The sequence below is a fragment of the Channa argus genome, chromosome 2 (genome assembly GCF_033026475.1).
Source record: "Channa argus isolate prfri chromosome 2, Channa argus male v1.0, whole genome shotgun sequence".
Taxonomy (NCBI): domain Eukaryota; kingdom Metazoa; phylum Chordata; class Actinopteri; order Anabantiformes; family Channidae; genus Channa; species Channa argus.
This window is the reverse complement of record NC_090198.1, coordinates 8441646-8462707: the sequence shown is the minus strand read 5'-3', so window position 1 is coordinate 8462707 and position 21062 is coordinate 8441646. Positions and strand designations below refer to the sequence as shown.

Below are 21062 nucleotides of genomic sequence, written 5' to 3'. Positions count from 1 at the left end.
CCTGTTATTCCTTCGGGGCTAAGTGCCTAATTAAATCTCAAAACGAAAGATCTTACCCCGCTAACCATTGTTCTGGTCTCTCAAAGTTGGAGTACAGAGAGCCTCTAACGATCTTTGGCTCTTGTTCATCAGATCACTAACTGCAAGGACAAAAGGCTGACACTAGAGGGCAGCATTGGGCAAACTGTATCTCAGCTGCTTCTTTCATTTATGAATTAGACTGTGCTGCTGTTGCACTCAGGGCTACAGTAAGACATGTGTTCATCTTTCTTTCTACTACTATTAGGAGTATTTTAACCTGGGAATGTAAAAAGAGAAGAAGAAGACTACACTTTGTGCCAATCAAAGCTAATGCACGTTTAGGAAAAAATTAACCTATATTATTTATCCACATGCTTAATGCATATCAGTGTTTCCTGGATTAGTGCAGGTATTCTACACCAGTGTGTGGTACACCCACCAGTCAGCAGCATTACACCCTGCTTTTCAAAACTGTGCTTGTTCTTCATATGACATATATAAAATGTTACTTCACATCTTTCTTAGACTGTCCACGTTCACTCATTCTGCTGACTCCGCCGTTGCCCAGTGGCTTTAGAGATCGAAGTCCCAATCCGTTACACAACAACGCCCCCTCCTGCCTCTTTACTCATAGCCAATCAACCTTTATACATCCTGATATGAACCCCTCTCAAAAGAGAGATGCAGATTTTCATTGCCTCTCACAGTCACAGTGATGACAAATTAGCGGGCCGCGGCATTGCCGTCTCGACAGGAAAAGCAGTTGCAGGGAAATGAAAGGGAATGGTGTTTATTCCCAGAGCTCAACCCTCTGTCAGCCTGTCACTCTTCCCATGACCCTGAGGGGAGAAACGGAAGGCATCCTGAGCTTCCTTCCTTCCATACCTGTTAAATCATTCATCATCCAACTGCCTGATTATTTTAAAAAGCTAACAAGGCTTTGGTTCTTGGGTGTGTTTGTGTGTTTCAGTCTGTGTGTGTGTTTATATGTAAGGCAGAAAGAGAGGGAGCAAGAAAAAGGCATTGCCTGCGGTGGGATGCACCCTGTGGCTCTTAACAACCCCACCACTCCCTCACCCCTTCACCCTCATCCCCTCTCGCCTCATCCCTCATACACCCACTTTCTCTCAACTCTTAAGTACAACATTCTTTTGGAACCTACAAAGCTTTTAGAACAGAGGGAACTCCCTCCTGCTCTTTCTCATCCTACTTCCGTGCTCCTGTCCTTGGCAGGGTTGTGTGTCAGTTTGTGTGTTTTCATTTGTGTGCAAGACAACCGCCGTTTTTCGTGTGCTTGCGAGTGTGTGTGTGCGTGTGTGTGTGTGTGTGTGTGTGTGTGTGAAAGAGAGAGAGAGAGAGAGAGAGATGAGTAACTGGTCATTAGTGTGGTTTTGTGGCAATTGGTGCACACTGTCCACCCCTCCCATTTGCTCCCAGGCCTTTAATATGCTATTAAAATAATAGATATATTTATAATAGTTATGTATTGCACATGATTTCTTACATACGTATCACTTTGCATATTTTGGTCCAGTGAATTAGTAAAAAATAAAGCATACTGTACAAATAATGTTTTCGAGCTACATTTATGGCAAATGTGTTTTTGTGTAAACTGGTTCCTGTTCATAACTTCATTCATTCTGGTTTTCTGAGTCTTCATTAATTTGCATGCATTTGCATTTAAGTAAGTACACTGCTTATAAGTCAGGTCAAGCCATCATCAGGATCAGCTATGTGTCCTCCCCAGCATCAGGAATAGGTACACAGCCATGGTTCTACATGGAGCCGTATCCTCGCAGATGGCTTTTTATGCAAATTTCTTTATTAGTTGCATAAGTCACACCAATTATTATGCTGTCTGCCGTTTTCATTAAAACAAATGCCAGTTAGGTAAGCTAATTGCGCTGGAAGAATAGTGTTCCAAGAAACAGCAACATTATTCAGCCTCTTCAAACTAATCATCCTTTGTGTTTCATAGTAAAAGCTTGTAAATGCTGAGGGCTTGAATAAATTGAGTATAGGCAATGAAACTCAGTGTAACCTACAAATTTGTTGCCAAAGGCCTAAGTGATTTACTTGTTTTATGCTGATCAGATATTAAAGAATATTTACAAAATTGACGATGCATCAATCGATATCCCTGATTGCATAGCCAATCCGTCATCTGCTCTAGAGTTTTTTTTATTTTATTTAACCTGCTGGTCAGTTTGGGCTAAATCCAAGTCCAATAATTTACAGTGACTTGTTTTCAGTTCATTACATTTTACCTTTTATGGCAACAGTAAAACAATTTAGAGTTTCACACTTAGTAAAATCCTTAGACATTAAGTCTAGTAAATGTATAGGAATGCACAGGTCCCACTATGTAGGATCAGACCCCAGAACAGTGACACAACAATCTGCTGTTACCTGGACGACTGTGTTCTTCTCTGTTGCACCTCTAACATGCTGCCACCTTCTTTCTTCTCTCCTGCTGTCCTCACCTCTGTGCCAGGCAAACTGCTGCTCTTTTCTTCCTCTCTTGCTCTGTCTCTCACAAAGTCCCAGTGTTTTTTCTGCTTGCCATCCACTTCCTCTATGGTCATACCTCTGCTTTTTATGATCTTTGTTTTTTAGGTGCCTTGTATTTATTTATCGCCTAGCCCCCCCCCCCCAATACATTTTCTGTGATATATTCATCTTGTACTCTGTTCCTCTTTTTTTCTCTTTCTTTGTGTTGGTCTCTTTCTTTCCGACAGTCTTCTGTGACCTCTCAGAGCACCAGACAGTGTCCTTTGACACCGGCCAAGATGGTACCTGCTCCCTCTCCCACTCCTTCCAGTCCTGTCCTTCAGACCTCCTCCTCTTCTTCTTCCTCCTCCTGCCCTGCACTTCGCCCAGTGAGAAAACCCTCCTTACTTGCCTATTTTTTGTCCTCTTGTCTGACTAGCAGTAGCAAAAAACATTGCACTCTTGTAGTCCAGAGGTTACAGTAGGCTGGGAATCTGATTGGAATTCACTACAATGAATGAGTTCCACTTTCAACACCCTCAGGTTTTTGTTGTCAGTTGTAAAAATGGGACCACAACACTTACATTAAAATGATCCAGTATGATAGAATATGATGGTAGGGTTTATTAAAAGCTTAATTGTCATGTACATAGGCACATTTGTGAATAGACATGCTAACATTTCTTACTTTCAGCACTGGAATACTTGGTGTACTTGGTGAAATTCTGCAGTACGTACATTTTGAGTTTTCATTCTTTTCGAGGTAAATGCTGACGTTGCGTTTGAATTAAGGCGCTATCATCATTGATCATTGTTAAAGTTTTATATTATACTGAGCATTTAGAAAGTTGCTATGAGATAATATTTGATTTTTAAAGACACAACAATAAATGCTACTTTAAGTAACATTATCTGCTAAAGGTACGAGTAAAAATATTAAAACCACTTATTTTAGGACATCATGTCAAAAGCAAGATGCTTGCGGAGTATTTTTTAGGAATTGAAATAAATGAGGCCAGCTGAAAAATGTGTACCTATTGGTTATTGCTGCCTGGTTACAAATAACTTGCACTGCTGCAGACAATATTTTAAGCCAAAAATTTCTTTGGCTTTGGCCAAATCTGTTGTTTCCTATAGAGATACTTTATATTGTGACTGATTGTACATTTTTGCTCAGAGAAGAACATTGATTTGAAGACCTTGTCTTTGGAAAATGTTATACACTCTGCAACCATTTAGTGCAGACACAGTAGATATATATTTATTTTGGCTCACACAACACTACATGCCAGCATACAGTACATGTAGACATGCTTGCCCCCACCTATATGTGGCTGCGTGATCAGACACTAATGTGTCCTCTATGCATTTTAGGAGCATTCACACCTGGATTTAGAGCTGGCCACTGATTATATCACATAAAATGCATTTTACTGCCAAGTGTGAACAGGCCCTGAGAGACTCAGAAGAGGTGATGAGGGCTTTAGAGTGAGAGACTGCTGATGGCACTTCATCTGTTCTGCAAAATTTGTGGTTTGCATGTGAGATATTTTCTAGTCGTTTATTCCCTCGTGCATGTTAGTGTGAAAGTAGACACTGGGTAGCTCATGTCTGGAATTACTAATAACAAATCCTTGATAGGTGGGCGGAGGTTTTTGCTGTCAGGTAGGTGATTATTAAGAAAAGCGGTGATGGCCTCCTTTCCCAGCATTGTCTTTCCCAGCCTCTAGCTTGTCACCTCCTCCCCTTCTTCCTCCTTGTCTGTTAAGCGATGTTCACCGAAGTCAGGACACCAGATGTGACAGGAGTGCTGTGACGCCTGCCTCCTGTTCTCTGTGGCCTTGCTATAAGCAAAGCGTCACGTCCTGTTTATCTCTCTGTCTCTGCTTTGCTCTTTCAGAAGGGCCCCGTGGCACCGGCCGTGGCTGTGACGGCTCCCCAGCAGACCCCCGTGGTTATGACCCCCCAGGCTCCGGCCCAGGCTGCCTCCCAGCCAGTGCAGCCTCCACAGACGAGCATTGCGACAGGCCCTGGAGCTTCTGTCGTGTCCCAGGTCCATTCTCTCTACTGCCCAGTCTCCCACCCCAACCTCCCACACTCCACCCTTAAGGGTGCGAGCACTGTCACAGCTGCCAGCAGGCTGGCTGTGTCACAAGCTCAGCCCAGGACCCACAGATTCACCGCCTCACACAGCTGGCTATGGACAAAAAGTCTCACACATGCCTGCACACGTTTGAACTCATACATTCACACAAGTGCAAACTGACCCAAGGACATACAGATGCATAAAGACAAAGAACTATCATGTATACACATATTTACACATTCAGGGACACTCAGTCAGAGATGCAGGCTCACTAACATATACAATAACACCCCCAGACATACAGACGTGCATCTCCAAATATATACAGCTAGAGACTTCATGAGGACTACAATTTGTTGCCACTGGCAGCTTGACTGGACAGGTGTCATTTACGAGTTCAGTTCATTTCTTTCTGTAGTTTAACATTTTAGTTTGATTTAGGAAAATGCAGGACGAATACAAGGCCACTTCCTTTCTGTTAAAGCTCGACACACCACCAGTACTTTACAAGCATTTGTCAAAAGCTGAAGCTGCCACTATTTAGATGTTTGGATATAACAATAAAAATTTTGATGGATAGTAAATAATTGATTTATTGTCTCCTGACAGGAAATGCAAGAGAACGTGAAGAAGTGTAAGAATTTCCTGGCCACACTTATCAAGCTGGCTTCTCACAATTCTCCGTCCCCTGAGACTTCAAAGAATGTCAAGGCTCTGGTTCAAGACCTACTGGTGAGATTAAAAACCAGCCAACACTACGGAAACCACTCCAGTACTGATCATATTCAGTTTAGCCTCTTTGTACATATTGTGTTTAAAAGATGTGCTGTTAGTCGTGACTGACTTTTGACATATATGTCTTACATTTACAAAAAAAACTGGTGTAGTCTTGACAAATGCTCCTTTTCTAAAGCCATGTTTACATAAGAGCTTTGCTTTCCGCACTTAGAAACATCTGCACACATTAAATCAAATGGATTATTATAGTGTGCTGTTGTACTAAATATGTCAAACCTCTAGATGGCAGCATGAAACTCATTCCAAAGCTCTCCTTTTGTCTGTATTTGTACAGTGTTATAATTACCAAGTTGTGCCCTGAGGTGCCAGGATTAGATGAGTTTTTGTGGTTGATCATCAGCTCCGGTGATGGGATTTCATCATGTTGTATGTAACATAATGTTTGAGGTTTACACTTTCCACTTCACTTTAACAGGATGCCAAGATTGAACCAGAAGAATTCACAAGCCGGCTGCAGACTGAACTTAAGTCATCTCCGCAGCCTTACCTGGTGCCCTTCCTCAAGGTGGTGTTCTTGCTCACAAACTTTTTTTAACCTTCTCTTTAAACAAGCTACATCAGCTGTGAGACTGCTGCCTACACTGAATGAAGAATTGACCATTTGAACTGGATACCTAGTGCTGAAGGCTAAAGCTCCAAAAACTGACCTTTTACATAGTTTCTTTTTAACTGATACCTACACCAAGTTACCCTACACCTGCCTCACAAAGTAGTCCTCTTGAAGGCTGCCCTACATTGTTTATGTACTGGACCCTTTAGCTGCCTTCAAATTTGACCCCTAAAATTGTTCTCTGATTTGACCTCCTGCCCCCTTGACTCATTGCCTAGCCTGCCTATCTCTAACTCAAGTATTTCCCTGAAGTGATCTGCTAAAGTAGCCCCTTTCCCTGGCATAAGAGCCAGTGATGGCTAGCCCTGACTGTCGAATTATACACACATACACACATATCCCTCTGGCCTGACTTCTGATTGTGTGTGACAGTGGCCCCCGCAGCCATCCATGCCAGTAGCCAGCAGGTTTCTTCAGCCAACCGTGATGAGCGTCACATCAAGGCGCTCAACTGCCCAGCTCGGCCACAAACACATGTTGTCATGCAAAGTTAGGTTGCTTATGTCAAAAAATCTGCCTGAAATAGTTTCTGCGGAGCAACATGAGCTCCTCAGGTCAGCCATGACCATGGGTAATGAGAAATGGCTCATGGACATGGCATATAGAGTATTAAATATACTGAAGATTCATTTAGTAAGTGTTTCCCTAGCCAACTGTGGCCATATTTTTGTGACATTATACCTAATTTGTAACTATATATGGTCTTCTGTAATGCAATTCTGTTTTGCTCCATGACCATAAACTCTGACTTCTCTCTGTCCATCAACAGAAGAGCCTTCCGGCCCTGCGGCTGTCTTTGCTGAATAGTCAGCAGTCCCTGACCCAGCCCCTGCAGCAGGGAGTCAAACCAGTACCCGGCGGCACCCCTCCTGCCATCATAGCTGGGCCAGCTGTCTGCATACGTCACCCTAACAGCGTCAGCACCACTACGGGTGCCAGTGCGCTGCCTGGTGGGGCGCTTGGACATCCAGCTGCCATGGTATGTACGACATACACCAAGTAGAACAGACTTCAGCACACACACGTGCATACACACAAGCACAGGTTTGTGTTTTGATTTTTTTGTGTTTCAACCTAATGCAAACCAAAAACCTAACCGTAACTTCAACCCAACTCCAACCCTAAACCCAAATTTAAACCCTAGTCTTAACCCTAAAACAGGCCTATGAGCTTGTTGGGAAAAAATGTCCGGTTAGGAAAAAACTTTGTTTGGCACTAACAAATACAGCTGCATGCACTCACAAACACACATACAGCAACAATCAAATACACTGCTATGTAACTCAGAACAACAGCAGTTATTAAAGAGGAAATAAACCCTGGTGAAATTTTGCTGTAAATTATGTTCAGCTGAATCCTCTGGCTGAATCCCACAATGTGATTAATTACACTAATCAGGTATAGTATTGTGACCACCTTAGCAATGTAATGCTATCCAATACAGTGGATCTGCCTTTTACTTTTGTTTTACAATGTTATCATTTCTCAGTTTTTAGTTTAGTTTAGTCAGAAAGGTGATAATTCTACGATGTGTTTATTACTCAGGTCAAATTGGGTAGTGGAGTTGTACTGGAATGCATCATAAGATATGGGTTCTAATGTTTTGGCCACCTCATTTGTTTTAAACAGGGTGAAATAAAGTAGGGTAATGCATTTGTTAACTCACCGTGAAAGTACTTCTAACAAAGTAACTGTTTTGGTCAACGTAGTCCTTTTTTGGGTATGAAATAATTACATGTAGCTTGATTAATGTTTGTGAATATTACGCATGCACACATTGCAATGACCATCCAAAAATGATATATATTGTGAAGCCTCTACTGTCGATGTATAAACCTAGTATGTATTGCTCCATTAAAATGTGTGATCTGAAGACATATCTTCTGTTCTTTTCCTCCAAAGACTAGATCATGTACACAAACAAAACTATATGTAAGGTGTGTGAGGATGGACAGTTAAAGCTACACTGGTCAGGTAATAGATGTGACAAATATTTACCCACAATATTCCTGCATTCAATAAAGAAGTGCTAGAATGTGATGGATGCAGACCTCCAGGGTAGGTGGTGTTTGTGTGTGTGTGTGTGTGTGTGTGTGTGTGTGTGTGTGTGTGTGTGTGTGTGTGTGTGTGTGTGTTGATAGGTCTTGCACGAATTATAAGGCTAAAAAAGTGTTACAGTGCCATAGCTGGGAGTCACACAGCCAAGATTTTGTTAGTGTCATGCCCAGCTCATAAACTTGCTGAAGAATCACTCTTAGTTTACCAGAAAACCAGAAAAATTTGAGTATTTCGCCTGATAAGTTTAGATCTTGTATTTCTGTTAGGCCAACAAAAGGTCTCACATGCTATTCAGTTTTTAGCATTAATTTTCATTCTCTAATTTAAAAAAAAAAAACGTTAATTATTTACCTTTTCTTTAAATTTATTGTGATTTTCTATAAACAACAATAAAGTGGAAAGCTAGCCGCCTTATTGGTTGATGCTCCAATGGTTAGAATTTAGAAATTTTTAACCACAGTGAGTCACTCAGGGTCAGACAGAAGTCCAAGCTATTATACCATGCCTGCCCTGTGCCACAGATTTGACCCAGGACCCTGAGATGAATGAGCTAAAAGCAGCACAGAGACTGCACTTTTCACAGGAATACTGCTTAAGCTAGGCCAGGTAACCTGCAGGGGCCGGTACTGAACAGGCTCACTCCACTCACAGTTAGCACATTACCATCTGTGTGTGAGTGTAGTGTATGGGCACACAAACGCTGAAAATCTTACAGACGTCTATGGGTAGGGTCAAGCGAGGTCATTTTCTGATTGGTCTGGTCCAGGCAGAAGGGTGTGCAAGCTAGAGGCTTCTCTTTCTCTTGTACATTTTCTCTCAGTCTTTTTCTTGCTTTTTCGTTCCCTCCTCCTTATTTTTCTCTCAGTGGTTTTCTTCCTAGGAATTTTTTTCCAACTTGCCTTCTCTCTTTTTTTCTCTTTTGCCACTATGTTCCCTTTCCATCTCTTTCTAACAGTTCCTCTCACTGTATCTAGCCCTGCACCCATTAACTGTTGAAGGGTGAAGGGAGGTAACTAGGTCAGCCCCTGGGTCAATTTTAAAGCAATGCGGCGGCCGCAGTCTATGTCCAGAACATGCCTCTGGTCTCTTTTACACACACACATACGCACACACATGCACACACACTCACCAACATAAGCTATAACACAAAACATTAGTAAATGATTGCCCCTGGCACATCAACAGTCGCAAACTAGACAGCTAGTTGAATTACGCTAAAAAAACGCTGTAACCACAGTGGTATGGAAAGATTTGTTAGAGTGGTCTGACAGTTTTTACAGTAGACATGAAGTAATATTATTATAGTTTTCTACTGGCAAACATTCCAATTTGGAAAATGGTTAAAATGTAACTAGTGACAGCAAAATGCAATATGCATTTAATGTAATTTACAGCTTCTTTTTATTGCAAGAGATCTGAGGTACAAATATGTTTTTAAGCACATTTGGGGAAGAAAATCGACAAGTTAAATAGAAAAAAGTGTAAATTTAAAATGTCATTTTGTATTCTGATTTATGAAAAATTAACCCACAAGCTGTAATGAAATTTGCTGGACCATAAATGTCCTCAGGGTAAATAATATATGAGGCGGATAGACTTAACAAAACAGTGAATGAGTTTTAACTAGGCCACGTTGCTACACAGCAGTGCACATTTCACTGCAACATTGTGTACTTGTTCTGTTGTATAGGCTCATTACATGCTCTTCAGGTAATACTTTTTACATTTGAAAAGCAAGGACAATTCAGACAGTTTGTTTAAAATTGTGTTTTTCTGAATTGGATTTTTTTTTTAAAATCTGCTCAATTGCGGCAAACAAATTGTTCCGATCTTACAAATTTTGCTCTCATAAGTTTTTTAGAAAGAAAGATTTTATCATAAACAACCTGACCCTGATTTCCAAACTTTCTTCCTGAGTTTTCCTACTCTCTTAACTGTGTCGCTGACTGGCCAGAGGTGCTAGCTATCTCTGCCTGTGCTGAATGCATTTTTTCACAACCATTCCATTCTCCCAGGCCCCTGCAGTGGATCTCTGGGAAAAATGGCCTCTGTCTTTTTTCAGTAGCTTGAACAGTAATATAGCATGTGTCAGGGAATGGAAAACAAGGCTAAAAAATATGCAGCAAGAAGCAAACTGGTAAGAATGGATGGCTGAGCCTGAGGTCCGGCCTGTGGCTGCTACCAAGGAAGGAAGTGACTCTAATAGCCCAGCACAGCCCCATCCACCTCCCTGCTTCTTCTTCTTGTGCCACCACTTCTTCTTCATCTAAACACCATGGTCTTGACTTCTTATTGCCTTTGTCTTATCTGGAAATGCGAGCAAATTTAGGTCATGAGCAGTGACAGAAATCCATCCTCCTCGTGCATTTAAATTGATCTCTGGCAGTATAGTGTGTAGAAAGCCGCTATAGAATTTTTGATCCCTAAACACATTCTGCATCTATCCTTCATTACTACTGCAGACATTTGTAATATCTTACAGTAGAAATCAGTACACTCAAGTGTCACTTGGCTAGCTTATCTCTGGATAATGTTTTGCAACAACCGCAAATGAAAGGACCAAGTTTATTAACAAAATAATTTCTTCCGGGTATGGTACAAAAATGCAGATATGGTAGGGATACATTTTAACCTCCTCTCTTACATTGATATTGTCTTAATGCTTCAAAAGCTACAGTAAAGTACATAAGCTCTGTTTATTTTGTACTTAGGGAATCAAGACACCAGGTGCTGTTGGTGGCCAGGTCCGGATGCCCATGGTGATCACGCCTGTCAGAGCACAAGGTACTGTACTGTAAGAAGTCTGAAGGCCTTTTCCAGCTACTTTAGATTGAGGTTTCTCTGACTCACACCACTTATCTGTATCTGGACTGCAAATTTCACATCTTTTAGTGAGTGCAGTACCAGGCAGATATTTGAAGATTTCAAACTCAGTTTGACCTGCCGTTTAAACAAACAGCAGGCAAAACAGGTTAATACATAAGATAGCCATTAGTGCAACTCTAAATGTTCTCTCAGTAGGCTCAGATGTGTAAACAGGCAGGAGCCACAGAGAGAACAGGTGTTTTTCCTGTCTGGTTATAAAGCCTTCTCAAACATTTGAGCTGCTGCTTACTCACACTGATTCACAAACACTCTTCCCACAGAAGCCCACAAATATCGCCCCAACACCAACCGGGCGTAACGCTCCCCTAAGAGAGCTGTGTGCTCTCAGGTGGGGTGTGTAATGTGTGTATGTGTTTGTACCTGCTTTTGCTTGTGTGCGTGCTTGTGTACGATCAGAGGTGCATACAAATTTGATCTGCCCCCTTCCCCAAGATTGCCTGCAGTGAAAGATCTGTAGGTTGTTTTATGCCCATAAATTGGAATGCGGGGATAGTTCTAAAAATACTTTTCTGTGCCTCTTGGCTAGGAACATGCCTGTTAAAATCAAGTTTAAATTCACTCTGGCAGTCCTTGTGCCTCTCTGGAAAACGTGTCTCGGAGCAGGATGCGGTTTAGGAGTGTAAGGAGAGCCGGTGAAGTGCAGTGATATTGACAGAGCGACGCTCTCCGCACCAACCTGGGGAGAGTGACAGTACTGCCTCCCCACCCCCTCTCCTTCTACCCCTGCGAGGAAGACAGAGACAGTTGAAGGTAGTCGTTAGACAGGAGGATATTTGATGCAGATAGAAAGGGACACTTCAATGATAATATTACTACTTTCCTGTTTTGTTTAGTGCTTCTTCTTTGTTTTTTCTTCATTTCCTTAACAGGAACAATGGGAAAGGGAGCCGTCATCCAAGCAGGCAAAAGTCCCATGGGGTTGGCTGTTCAGATCTCTGGGAATCAGAAAAACAAGCTCAACGACCCCGGAGGAGGTTCTTTCCGGTACAACTCCTCTCTTCTGGAGATAGGCTGTTGAGCGCCTGTTGTTCTTGGGCTCCATCACATGGGGGCAGCATTTCACTAGGAAGCTTCTGCATGACTACAGGGTACACTCTCAGCTAAGGCTATGAGTGTTTATCCCAGTTGCTTGCATGGCCACCTGTCTGCCTGCCTGCCCGGCTGGTTGATCGGTGGTCCTTTCTCTCTGCGCCCACCACATAGCAACACACTGCCAGCCAATAGATCACCTTCACCATCGCCCTCTTTGTGTCAGTGTCACAACTCATTGACAGGATTAGAAATGAGCGAAATCTTAATTTAGAAATTAGGTAATTGTGTCCAGATGGTTGGAATTTCTGGATGCGGCTCTGAAAATACCTTTTGGTTAAGTCAAACATATGGTATTTAGCCTGCAGCTTTCCTCTCTCTCTCTCTCTCTCTCTCTCTCTCTCTCTCTCTCTCTCTCTGGTCTTGTCTCTGCTTCAGCAGGGCTTTTGTCTAAAAACATAAAAGGTTCATCGCCCACATGCTGGCCTTTGTGGTCCGTGTTTTGTGTGCATCTTTGTGTATTTGTGTTTGTCTGTGTGTGTGCAGCATGTATATGTATATGTTTGCATGTATGCCTCTTTTTGTGTTTGTGTCCCTGCTTGGGTGCACATGAACATATGTGTATATCCTAAGAGCCTAATAATATTTCGGTTTGCTTATGTGCGTGTACCAAATGTGTGTATGCATGTATTGACAGGACCAGGGGTTTAGGGTTGCCCCGGTGTGACCGGGCTGGTGCAAGAAGAGTCTGGGTCACATGGGCCAACGGGTTTATGGTAATGGCTCCTGTCTCCTGAGGGGAAAGGCAGCACCCGGGGCTCTGATTGATAAACCAATAAATCTTTAGCTGCGTTGGTAATTAAGCTGTCAGGCTTGCTTGTTACTGACAACCTCTTTTCCCCAGCGGTGATCACAGTAGCCCTCCACCCACAAACACAATATTTGAACATATGCCCAAAAATGCACATCATCACTGTCATGAAAGAAGCATATCACTGACATTTTGTTGCATATATTTTGTCCGGTCCAGGTCAGGTGTTAGTTTACCTGTCATGCACGTGTGCTTCAAACAAACTACGAAATGTGTGGTCCCCTAATACCATTCGAGCTTCCATCTGTATGTTTGGTACAGGCAGATAGATTATTCCCTCCAGCAACACACATTTTTTTGATTTCCATGACTCACATTTTTATTTCAACTGAAATACGAAGTTGCAAAACCTGATTTTGATTTACATTTTTTTGAGAAATGGACCTCTGTTGAAATTATCTCCATCTCTCATTTGTTTTCTTTTTTCATGCATTTGCAGTCAGTGTTAGACACTATTGCTCTGCCACTATATTTTTACTATCAACATTATCCATAGTTTAAGTTGAAAACAGTGAGAAACTCTTTACTTGCTGAGGTATCAGCTGGCGTCTGAACCCTCTGAGTTCTGTAGTTCCCAACACTGTTTATTGTTTGCTGTTGTTTTTCTTACCTGAGGATATAAACATGTTGGAACACACTCCAGTGTTACAAGGTGATCTGTTGGAAGCCATTGTGTCTTCGCATCACATCTAGAAGCCTGCCCCTCATTCATTTTATATAAGATGGCCAAAAGATTAGAACCATCTTTTCTTATAATGCACGTCAGTATGAATCCACCACACACTATGACCTCAAAATTAAACACATAGTACAAATATCAATATTATAATAGTTTCAACCTAAAAACTGACAAATTATAGCCTTGTAAAAGTAGAATTCATGGCAGAACCACTGATTAGATTGCATTAAATTGCCCAGGTGGTCATAATGTTATGCCTAATCGGTGTAAATAAGAGAGGAGAAATCATTAGAGAGAAAGTAAAAAGGCACCGTATATAGCTAGTTTTTGTCATTTTGAAATAATATAAATGTTTTTTTCTATTTGAGTTAATGTAATGTACTTGCATGGTAACAAAGGCCTGACATAGGAGAGAGAGGGAAATAACAAAATTCACTGGCTGGTCACTTAGCGTCCACCAGAATCCCACCCACCCAGCCTGCATCGTGTTCAGCTGTAGTTGGTAGGGTAGGGCTGTCACTCTGAGCCACTGGTCCCAGCGGTCCAGCTGTAGCACACATACATACTGCAGGGCTCGTGGGGTTTCCAGTACAGCTACAGACTTATGTGTAAGTGCTTTTGTTGTTGTGTTTATGTGTGTGTAGTTTATAATGCAGAGTAAAAGCAGCTGTCTCGGTGTCCCCCCTTTCTCCCCTGCTCATCTCACTGTAAACACTCAACATCCGCTGCAATCACAGGCGAGCCAGCCCAGGCCCTCAGCCCTCTGTCAACCTCCAAGCACAGCCTTAGCCCCTCAAATCCAAGCCATGGTGGACACGCACACATCTGCACACACAAACACTTGCACATTCACATGAAAAACATACACATACCTACACACAGGATTAAAAGTTTTTGTTCACCAGTCACAGTTGCCAGTGGATCACCAGCCTTTTTCCTTCGTTTACTAGCAAAGAGATTTCACTTTATTTTGACTTATTAAACGTATAGCACTGTTTAGATTGTTGGTGAGTGTATTGGCCCCTCCTGTACCACCACTGACACCAGGGTTGTTATCCACTTGGGTCATGAAAACATCCCATTGGCTGCCCAGTGAAGCACAGGCTAAGTTTTAAAAATACTTCTCTAGTGGTCCATGTCTCTCATTTTGGGCCCAACAAGCCTGCATGGCCTGGGTGTTAGTCAAAGGGATCCATCAGGGTCCCCTGCCTGGCCGCAGAGACCTTTATCCACAGGGGTGGTGGTGGTAATGGAAGGGGGCTGGGCCCAGGAGATCTGAATGCAGCCCTATCTACACAGACACAACCTTTAAATGGCAAGTGCAGTCCTCCCAACACTTATGGCGTGCCCTCGCTGAAACACAAGTTGGATATGGAAACGACATGCATATGTATTCCTGTGACCGCTGGCTCCATGTCCCCGAGCAAACCCAAACCAATAACTGGGAGGCTGCTCTGTAGCTGCTGTGGAAGCTAATTACATCTCTGCTTTATTAGCGCTGAGATGTAGTGAAGAATGTTTTGCATTTCATATTTTGTTCCCTCCATTTAATGTCAGACCTGTCTCAGGCATTTTCATTTCATTATGAGTCCCAGCGATCCCAAACAACCCAAGAAATCATTAGTTCCAAGAAAAAAAGAAACATTATTAATTATAATATTAGCAGTGTTCTTGGATACTGTGTGATGTTTTATATGCCAATACAGCTGTGTAATACGTATGTTACCTAGTAGATGTGTTCATTGAAGTTTGTAGTTTTAAACCAAACATATATTTAAATTCTGACTGGTGAAAATTACTTTCATCTGAGTGACCGAGCTATCCTGGACCGAGCTATCCTGGACCGGTAGTTTTGCCAGCAAAATATATAAAAAGAGTATGTCTCTGGGTTTATGTAAGCTAAACCTGTTGTATAATATAGACAACCTTATACAGATATCTGAAGTTCTCTTGTGGCATTTTTATACGAAAATATCATTAATGGCCACATAAAATACAAATTGCATTTTATTGCATTGATTTTGTTTTTATAGGTACAGATACATAATCATATTATATTCACTACAAAGACTAATACCACATAGTTTAATATGTACTGTGTTACCGTAAAGAAAAAGAAAAACACAGAAAAATTGTAATTGCACAACAGTGTACTTACTACATTAATCCTAAACCATGTGCTGGGGTATCGGCTTCACAAAAATTTTACTGTCAAATTCTGCGCTGATTGTTGCAGGATTTTCTCTTTTGCACAGCTTGTTGTCAGTACTATGTTTCTGACAGATCTTGTGGAATCAGTCACCTCTTCATGTTCATTAGCCTCATGGGCAGTTTTAATCTGTGAAAATAGCTGTATTTGTTGTTTATATTTTTAACCTTAGTGAACATGGTCCTAGGCATGTTTCTTCTTAGGACAGGTCATGTTATCCATGAGGACATGATGGAGGAAGTACGCAGCCTGAGGTTCAGCACAGGATATAATCCTATGTATCCTTGCTTGTGTTGTTATGTAGATTCTCTCTGTGACGATATAATTAGACTGAGTGCTAGAGGAGAGGAAGAAAAGTGGAAGGCAGAGGTGTGTGAGTTTCAGGGAGTTGCTCTAATCATCTTTGTCAACCTCCCACCGTGATGTCAAGTTTCATATCGGCTCTTTGTGGCCGCACCAAAGAGCAGAAAGGGCTCGGTGGGGTAGAGTTGGCTGGCGGTGTGTGCCCACAGTCAGGCGCCTGAAAGAACTTGGGGCCCTGCACTGTACACAGTACATGCATACACAAAAGCGCAGCAATGCACGCACAAGGTCTGTCGCAACAAACAGCGGTGGCATGAACATAAATGACTGTGGAGATGAGCCAGTAAGTGGCGAGAGGCCACTCTGTGTGTGTTCCGTGGTTCTCTGTTCCTCCGTCAAAGCCACTCAGAAAATCCACTGTTCGCTCAGGGCCAGTCCTGTGAGCACAAGACGTCATCACTGCTAATTCAGGCCAGAATCAGAATCATTACTTGCCAAGTACAACAATTGTGCAGGAATTTGTTTTTGTGACAACTCACAAAGAAAATTACTGCCTTTAAAGGATGTGTGGGCCCAAATGCAACGACCCAAACACAATTTCTGCATGTTTACCCTCATCTGTGTTTGTGTTAATATGTATCAAAATGTAATCAATGTGAAGTCAACCTTATACCTTTGAAAAATGACCAATACATTATGAAAATACATCGCCTAGTGTGGCAAAGTAGTGTGCAAATGGAACTTGTTGACATTGGCGTATAGCTAGATGCATCACAGCTCAGTTGCCAATTCTCAGGAGCATCCTTACCAAGCTAAACTCTGCCCAAATGCTCTTCATCTCCCTGCCTCTCTTAGTGCTGACACAAATAGACCCCGGAATGGGAGTTCTGTGCCATTATGGCTGATGTATAGCCTTCTGTGACAAAACAAATGCATAACTTAATTCAATAACATATTCGTGAATAAAAAACAGGATATTCAAAGCATTTTTTTTTTGAGGAATGCATTGTGATGATGTTAGGACATAAATGTTGATAAGGAGGAGAAATTCACTTCTCATTTCTCAAACTAAATTCTTATTTTACAGTAAAATAAGATTTTTTTTTTCCACTGTGCTTTTTTCCCCCTAAAATTTGTATTTTAAAAAATGCGTTTTAATGCTGCATTTTCACCTGCATTGCAGACTTTGTTTTTACGAATGGACACAAGCAAACTGAACACACCTTGACCACAGTTGCCTGAGTGGGTTTTTGCCCACCCAAGTTGGGTTTTTAGAGTAGGTCTTTCCCTATGTAAAGGGGTTAATCTTGTATTTTAATTTGTGTTTCCTAGCTTATGTATTTTGTTAATAGCTTTTCTTTTACCTTAAAGGGATGATGATGACATCAATGATGTGGCGTCCATGGCTGGGGTAAACCTGAATGAGGAGAGTGCAAGAATACTCGCCACCAACTCAGAGCTAGTGGGAACGCAGATCCGCTCATGTAAAGATGAGGCCTTTCTCCATCCGGGACTGCTACATCGACGAATTCTGGAGACCGGTAAGATAATTGTACAATGCAGTGTAACACACAAACTCTTTAACATTTAAGAGCAGTGACTCCCAACTGGTCTAGCCCCAGGCTCCATGTTTCTCCTCAGTCATTATATGAAGGTCGACGCAAAAGCTAGATTACCGCATTCAGTTTTGCAGAATAGTAGCAACATGTGGCCTGATAACACAGGGAAATAACATTTGTTGTAAGAAGATGTCTTACCTGCTTAAAATGCACTGCATAATTAAATAATAACGACCAAAACAAGTGCCTTCACTTTATGACTTAAAACCCAGTAAAACAAAAACAATGCAAAGACTCATCATAGTAACAGGTAAAATAGGACAAGAAACAGGGCAATGAAGTAGGTTCTGTACACATTATAGGTAGACCTGTATCCTTTTCAGTTTGCAAAAAACATGAATAGGCAGAGATTTGCTGGCTTGCAAACAAACTGCAGACAAATGAGTGAGAAATCTGTTTTTAGCAATTTATTTCATTTATTTATTATTTTTTTACATAGGAACTTTATGGCCAGTGTTACTGGGCCAAAGCTATGATGCCACATTTGCAAAGATACATTGTGTTGAATGGTTGCATGTGTTTGATATCAAAGAAGGTAAGGGAGGGATGCTCAGTCTTCACCACACCTTAAAAACTAAGAGCAGTTGACCTTAGTGAATTTATTTTTCAGTGTGCTGTTACATCACAGCTTCACCAACTGAGCTTCATCACTGCCTGCCAACTTGGTACTTTTCACGTAGACTGTGAAGGGATTGTGTATCAAAGACATACCTGTGTTTAAGGGGAAAGTAGTTGTTCAACTAGTCCGGAATTTTAGCCACATATGCCATCCTGCTAGTCTTGGTCAGAGCAGTTCTCCTTGTGGTGTCCAGTTGCTTCATCTCATGGCAAATACTGGGAAACAAGTCATGTCGTCCTCTGAAATGATGGCCTACTCACAGAGCTACTGTATCGACTTTATGAAACTTACATTATTTTCAATCTTTTCAAATATACGGTGCTCCCTTTCTTGCACAGCTGTTCCACAGGATGCACTACTTGCAAGCTATGCCGCATCAGTAAATAGGTCAGCAAAAGGAAAGTGGGATTGTGAAAGGAAAGCTGCAATCTCTCTTTGATGTTCAATGATGCTTTAGATTACTTTTCTCAGCATACCTCTGCAAAGTACTTTACATTGCATATGTTCACTGTCCAGATCCTGTGTAATTGAATGTAATGTAATTCACTGCCTTGATACTTTTCAGTGTTTCATCTACAGCAGCACTGGCACAGTTTACTTTGCTGCTGTGGCCTGTTTTCTACAAAAATCTGATTTCAAGTCATATTAGGGGCTTCGTCCAAACTTGTCTTCACCACTGCAGAATTTTTTAATCATGTAGAACATCAGTCGTCATCTCAGGTCAACAGTTTCTGAACTCAAGTAAACCTCCACAGTATTAAAAATGTCCTCATCAGTTGCAATGGTGGAAATCTTTCTAGTACAGAGAAACTGTTCCTTAAAGTCATCTTCCCACACATGCTTCACATAAAGCAGCAAAATGGCAGTATTTGCAACATCCGTGGATTCATCCATCTGTAGTGCATTATAGTCATTGGCCTTTACACAAGCTGTGGTCTGTTGTTGTATGTCTTTTGACATATTTTGAATCTGCCTCTGAATGGTGGTGTTGGACAGTGATGTGGTTCCATGTGAATGGTGGCAGGTAGAATAAGGTCCTCTGCAATAGTGTTGTCTTTTTTGCACATTGCAATACATTTAATAATGTGATAAGGTACGTGGAGTCTGTGTTGTTCCTTTGAAAAGGAAAACAATGATTTGGAATTCTTTCAGTTTGTGCAATTTTCTTAAAAGACTCCATGTAATTTGTTACCAAATGGCATTTAGACTTTTTATTGTTTTATGCAGTTTGCTTGCCAGCACTTGGCTGCAGACAACAAACTGAAGATTTTGTCCTTGTCCTTCAATAGAAATAATACCAAGTTTAATATATTTTGTATCGTACTTGTATTTGGCCCTGTTGCAAGAGTAGCTAGTGTTCTCTGTCAGGCACAGGCCTCAAAGAAATATGGAAATAATAACAGTTTTCTATAAAGAGTGGTAATTGACCCTGTTTTTTGTTTGTGGTGTCCTGAGAAATTACTTTTTATGTTGTGGGGGGGCACTTGTAGCTTTTTGTTAAAATATCACAAGTGGCCGCTGCGAACATTTGTCTGAATATCCAGTTCTGATAATACTGATACTCCAGGGTCTAGATGTATTATCAGAACTGTACATTAGTCTGTTGAGTCTGTTCGCTCTACAGAAACAATGGTTTACAATAAAAGTGTGTCTTTTATTTTTCTCAAATTTTGGACAGTGACCCACCAGTTGGGAACCACTGTTGTAGATGGCTATTCAGCTACAGTTTGAGAACAATAAATCTGATGCTTTTCAGAAATCAAGTGGTTTCTACAGACACGAAGAATCTTAATGTTATAACCATGCACCCCAACCATTCCCCTTTAAAAAAACAACAATCCACAGCTGAAAATCCAGGCTGTAGTGATGATGAAATCACTATTTGTTGTCTTTTATGTTAGGAACATGTTGTTTTCGTATTTGTAGTGTCATCACTAAAGACGGTTTTGATATTGTCTCCATCAGTGGTTCAGGCTGAGCCTTTTCTTGTTTGGCCTCAGTTTAAATTTGATGCACTTAACAATTCTTTCACCTCTTTTAATGAATTCTTCAGTGGCTGTCTGAACTCACTGGACCCCAGGCACACACATAAATACTTTATGGGTTTGTCTTTTGAACGCTGGCTGTCAGATTGTCCTCTGGACTAAAGCAACAGAGTTTAGAGGAATGACACTTGGCAGTGAGATTTTGATTCTTTCTCTTTTTAGTGGATCTTGACACTCTGATAGCACACAATACTGCATGTGCTAATCGATACAGGCACAGAGGTCTTGGTTTGTTTGCAGCATCACATGAGAGTGATAGTGTCTTCATTACCTCTGTTTGCTGGCGGCAGTCAGTTTTATTGCTTGAAATATACTTTAGTCTCTAGCTGCACAGTGAAACCTGTGAAAACGTATAATGAGCATTATTACTCAAGATAAAACTGTGCCTAGCATCTTGCTCCTGTGCATCAGATCAAAAAACACACTGCGTAATTCCACGTGACGGGGAGTCTGGCGCCCTCAACTTGTTTTATCTCAATTAAAGTATCTTTAGTGTAGCACACAAGCCCGCAGGTCATGATTCATTACGTGGACTCTTGGCATGGTTGTTATCCCGTCACCTTGGGGCAGAGAGGTTGTTTAAAAATATAAATCTTTCCTTGGGGGGGTGCGCAGCATGATGCAGGGCAGGATGCTAGGACGCCCCCTGCTGAGGAAGTGGCACTTATGCAGCTTTGTTGTGTCAGTGATTGGCCTCTCCACGCTCCCAGCTGACAGCAGTCCGAGGGAGGCTCCCCCA

At 41.6% G+C, this 21062-nt stretch overlaps 1 protein-coding gene across 4 annotated transcripts in view; it reads left to right on the top strand.

Annotated features, from left to right (window-relative positions):
• LOC137111891 (transcription initiation factor TFIID subunit 4-like) overlaps positions 1-21062 on the top strand; it is a 78728-nt gene that overhangs the window by 8216 nt on the left and 49450 nt on the right. For 2 of the 4 annotated variants that reach the window (XM_067495131.1, XM_067495134.1), the window contains exons 3-10: positions 2760-2900; positions 4412-4564; positions 5207-5329; positions 5811-5900; positions 6775-6984; positions 10775-10847; positions 11819-11933; positions 17412-17581. In XM_067495131.1, the coding sequence (XP_067351232.1) occupies positions 2760-2900; positions 4412-4564; positions 5207-5329; positions 5811-5900; positions 6775-6984; positions 10775-10847; positions 11819-11933; positions 17412-17581 (1075 nt within the window). The remainder of the gene's footprint in view (positions 1-2759; positions 2901-4411; positions 4565-5206; positions 5330-5810; positions 5901-6774; positions 6985-10774; positions 10848-11818; positions 11934-17411; positions 17582-21062) is intronic. The other 2 variants (XM_067495132.1, XM_067495133.1) reach the window with 2 other exon arrangements.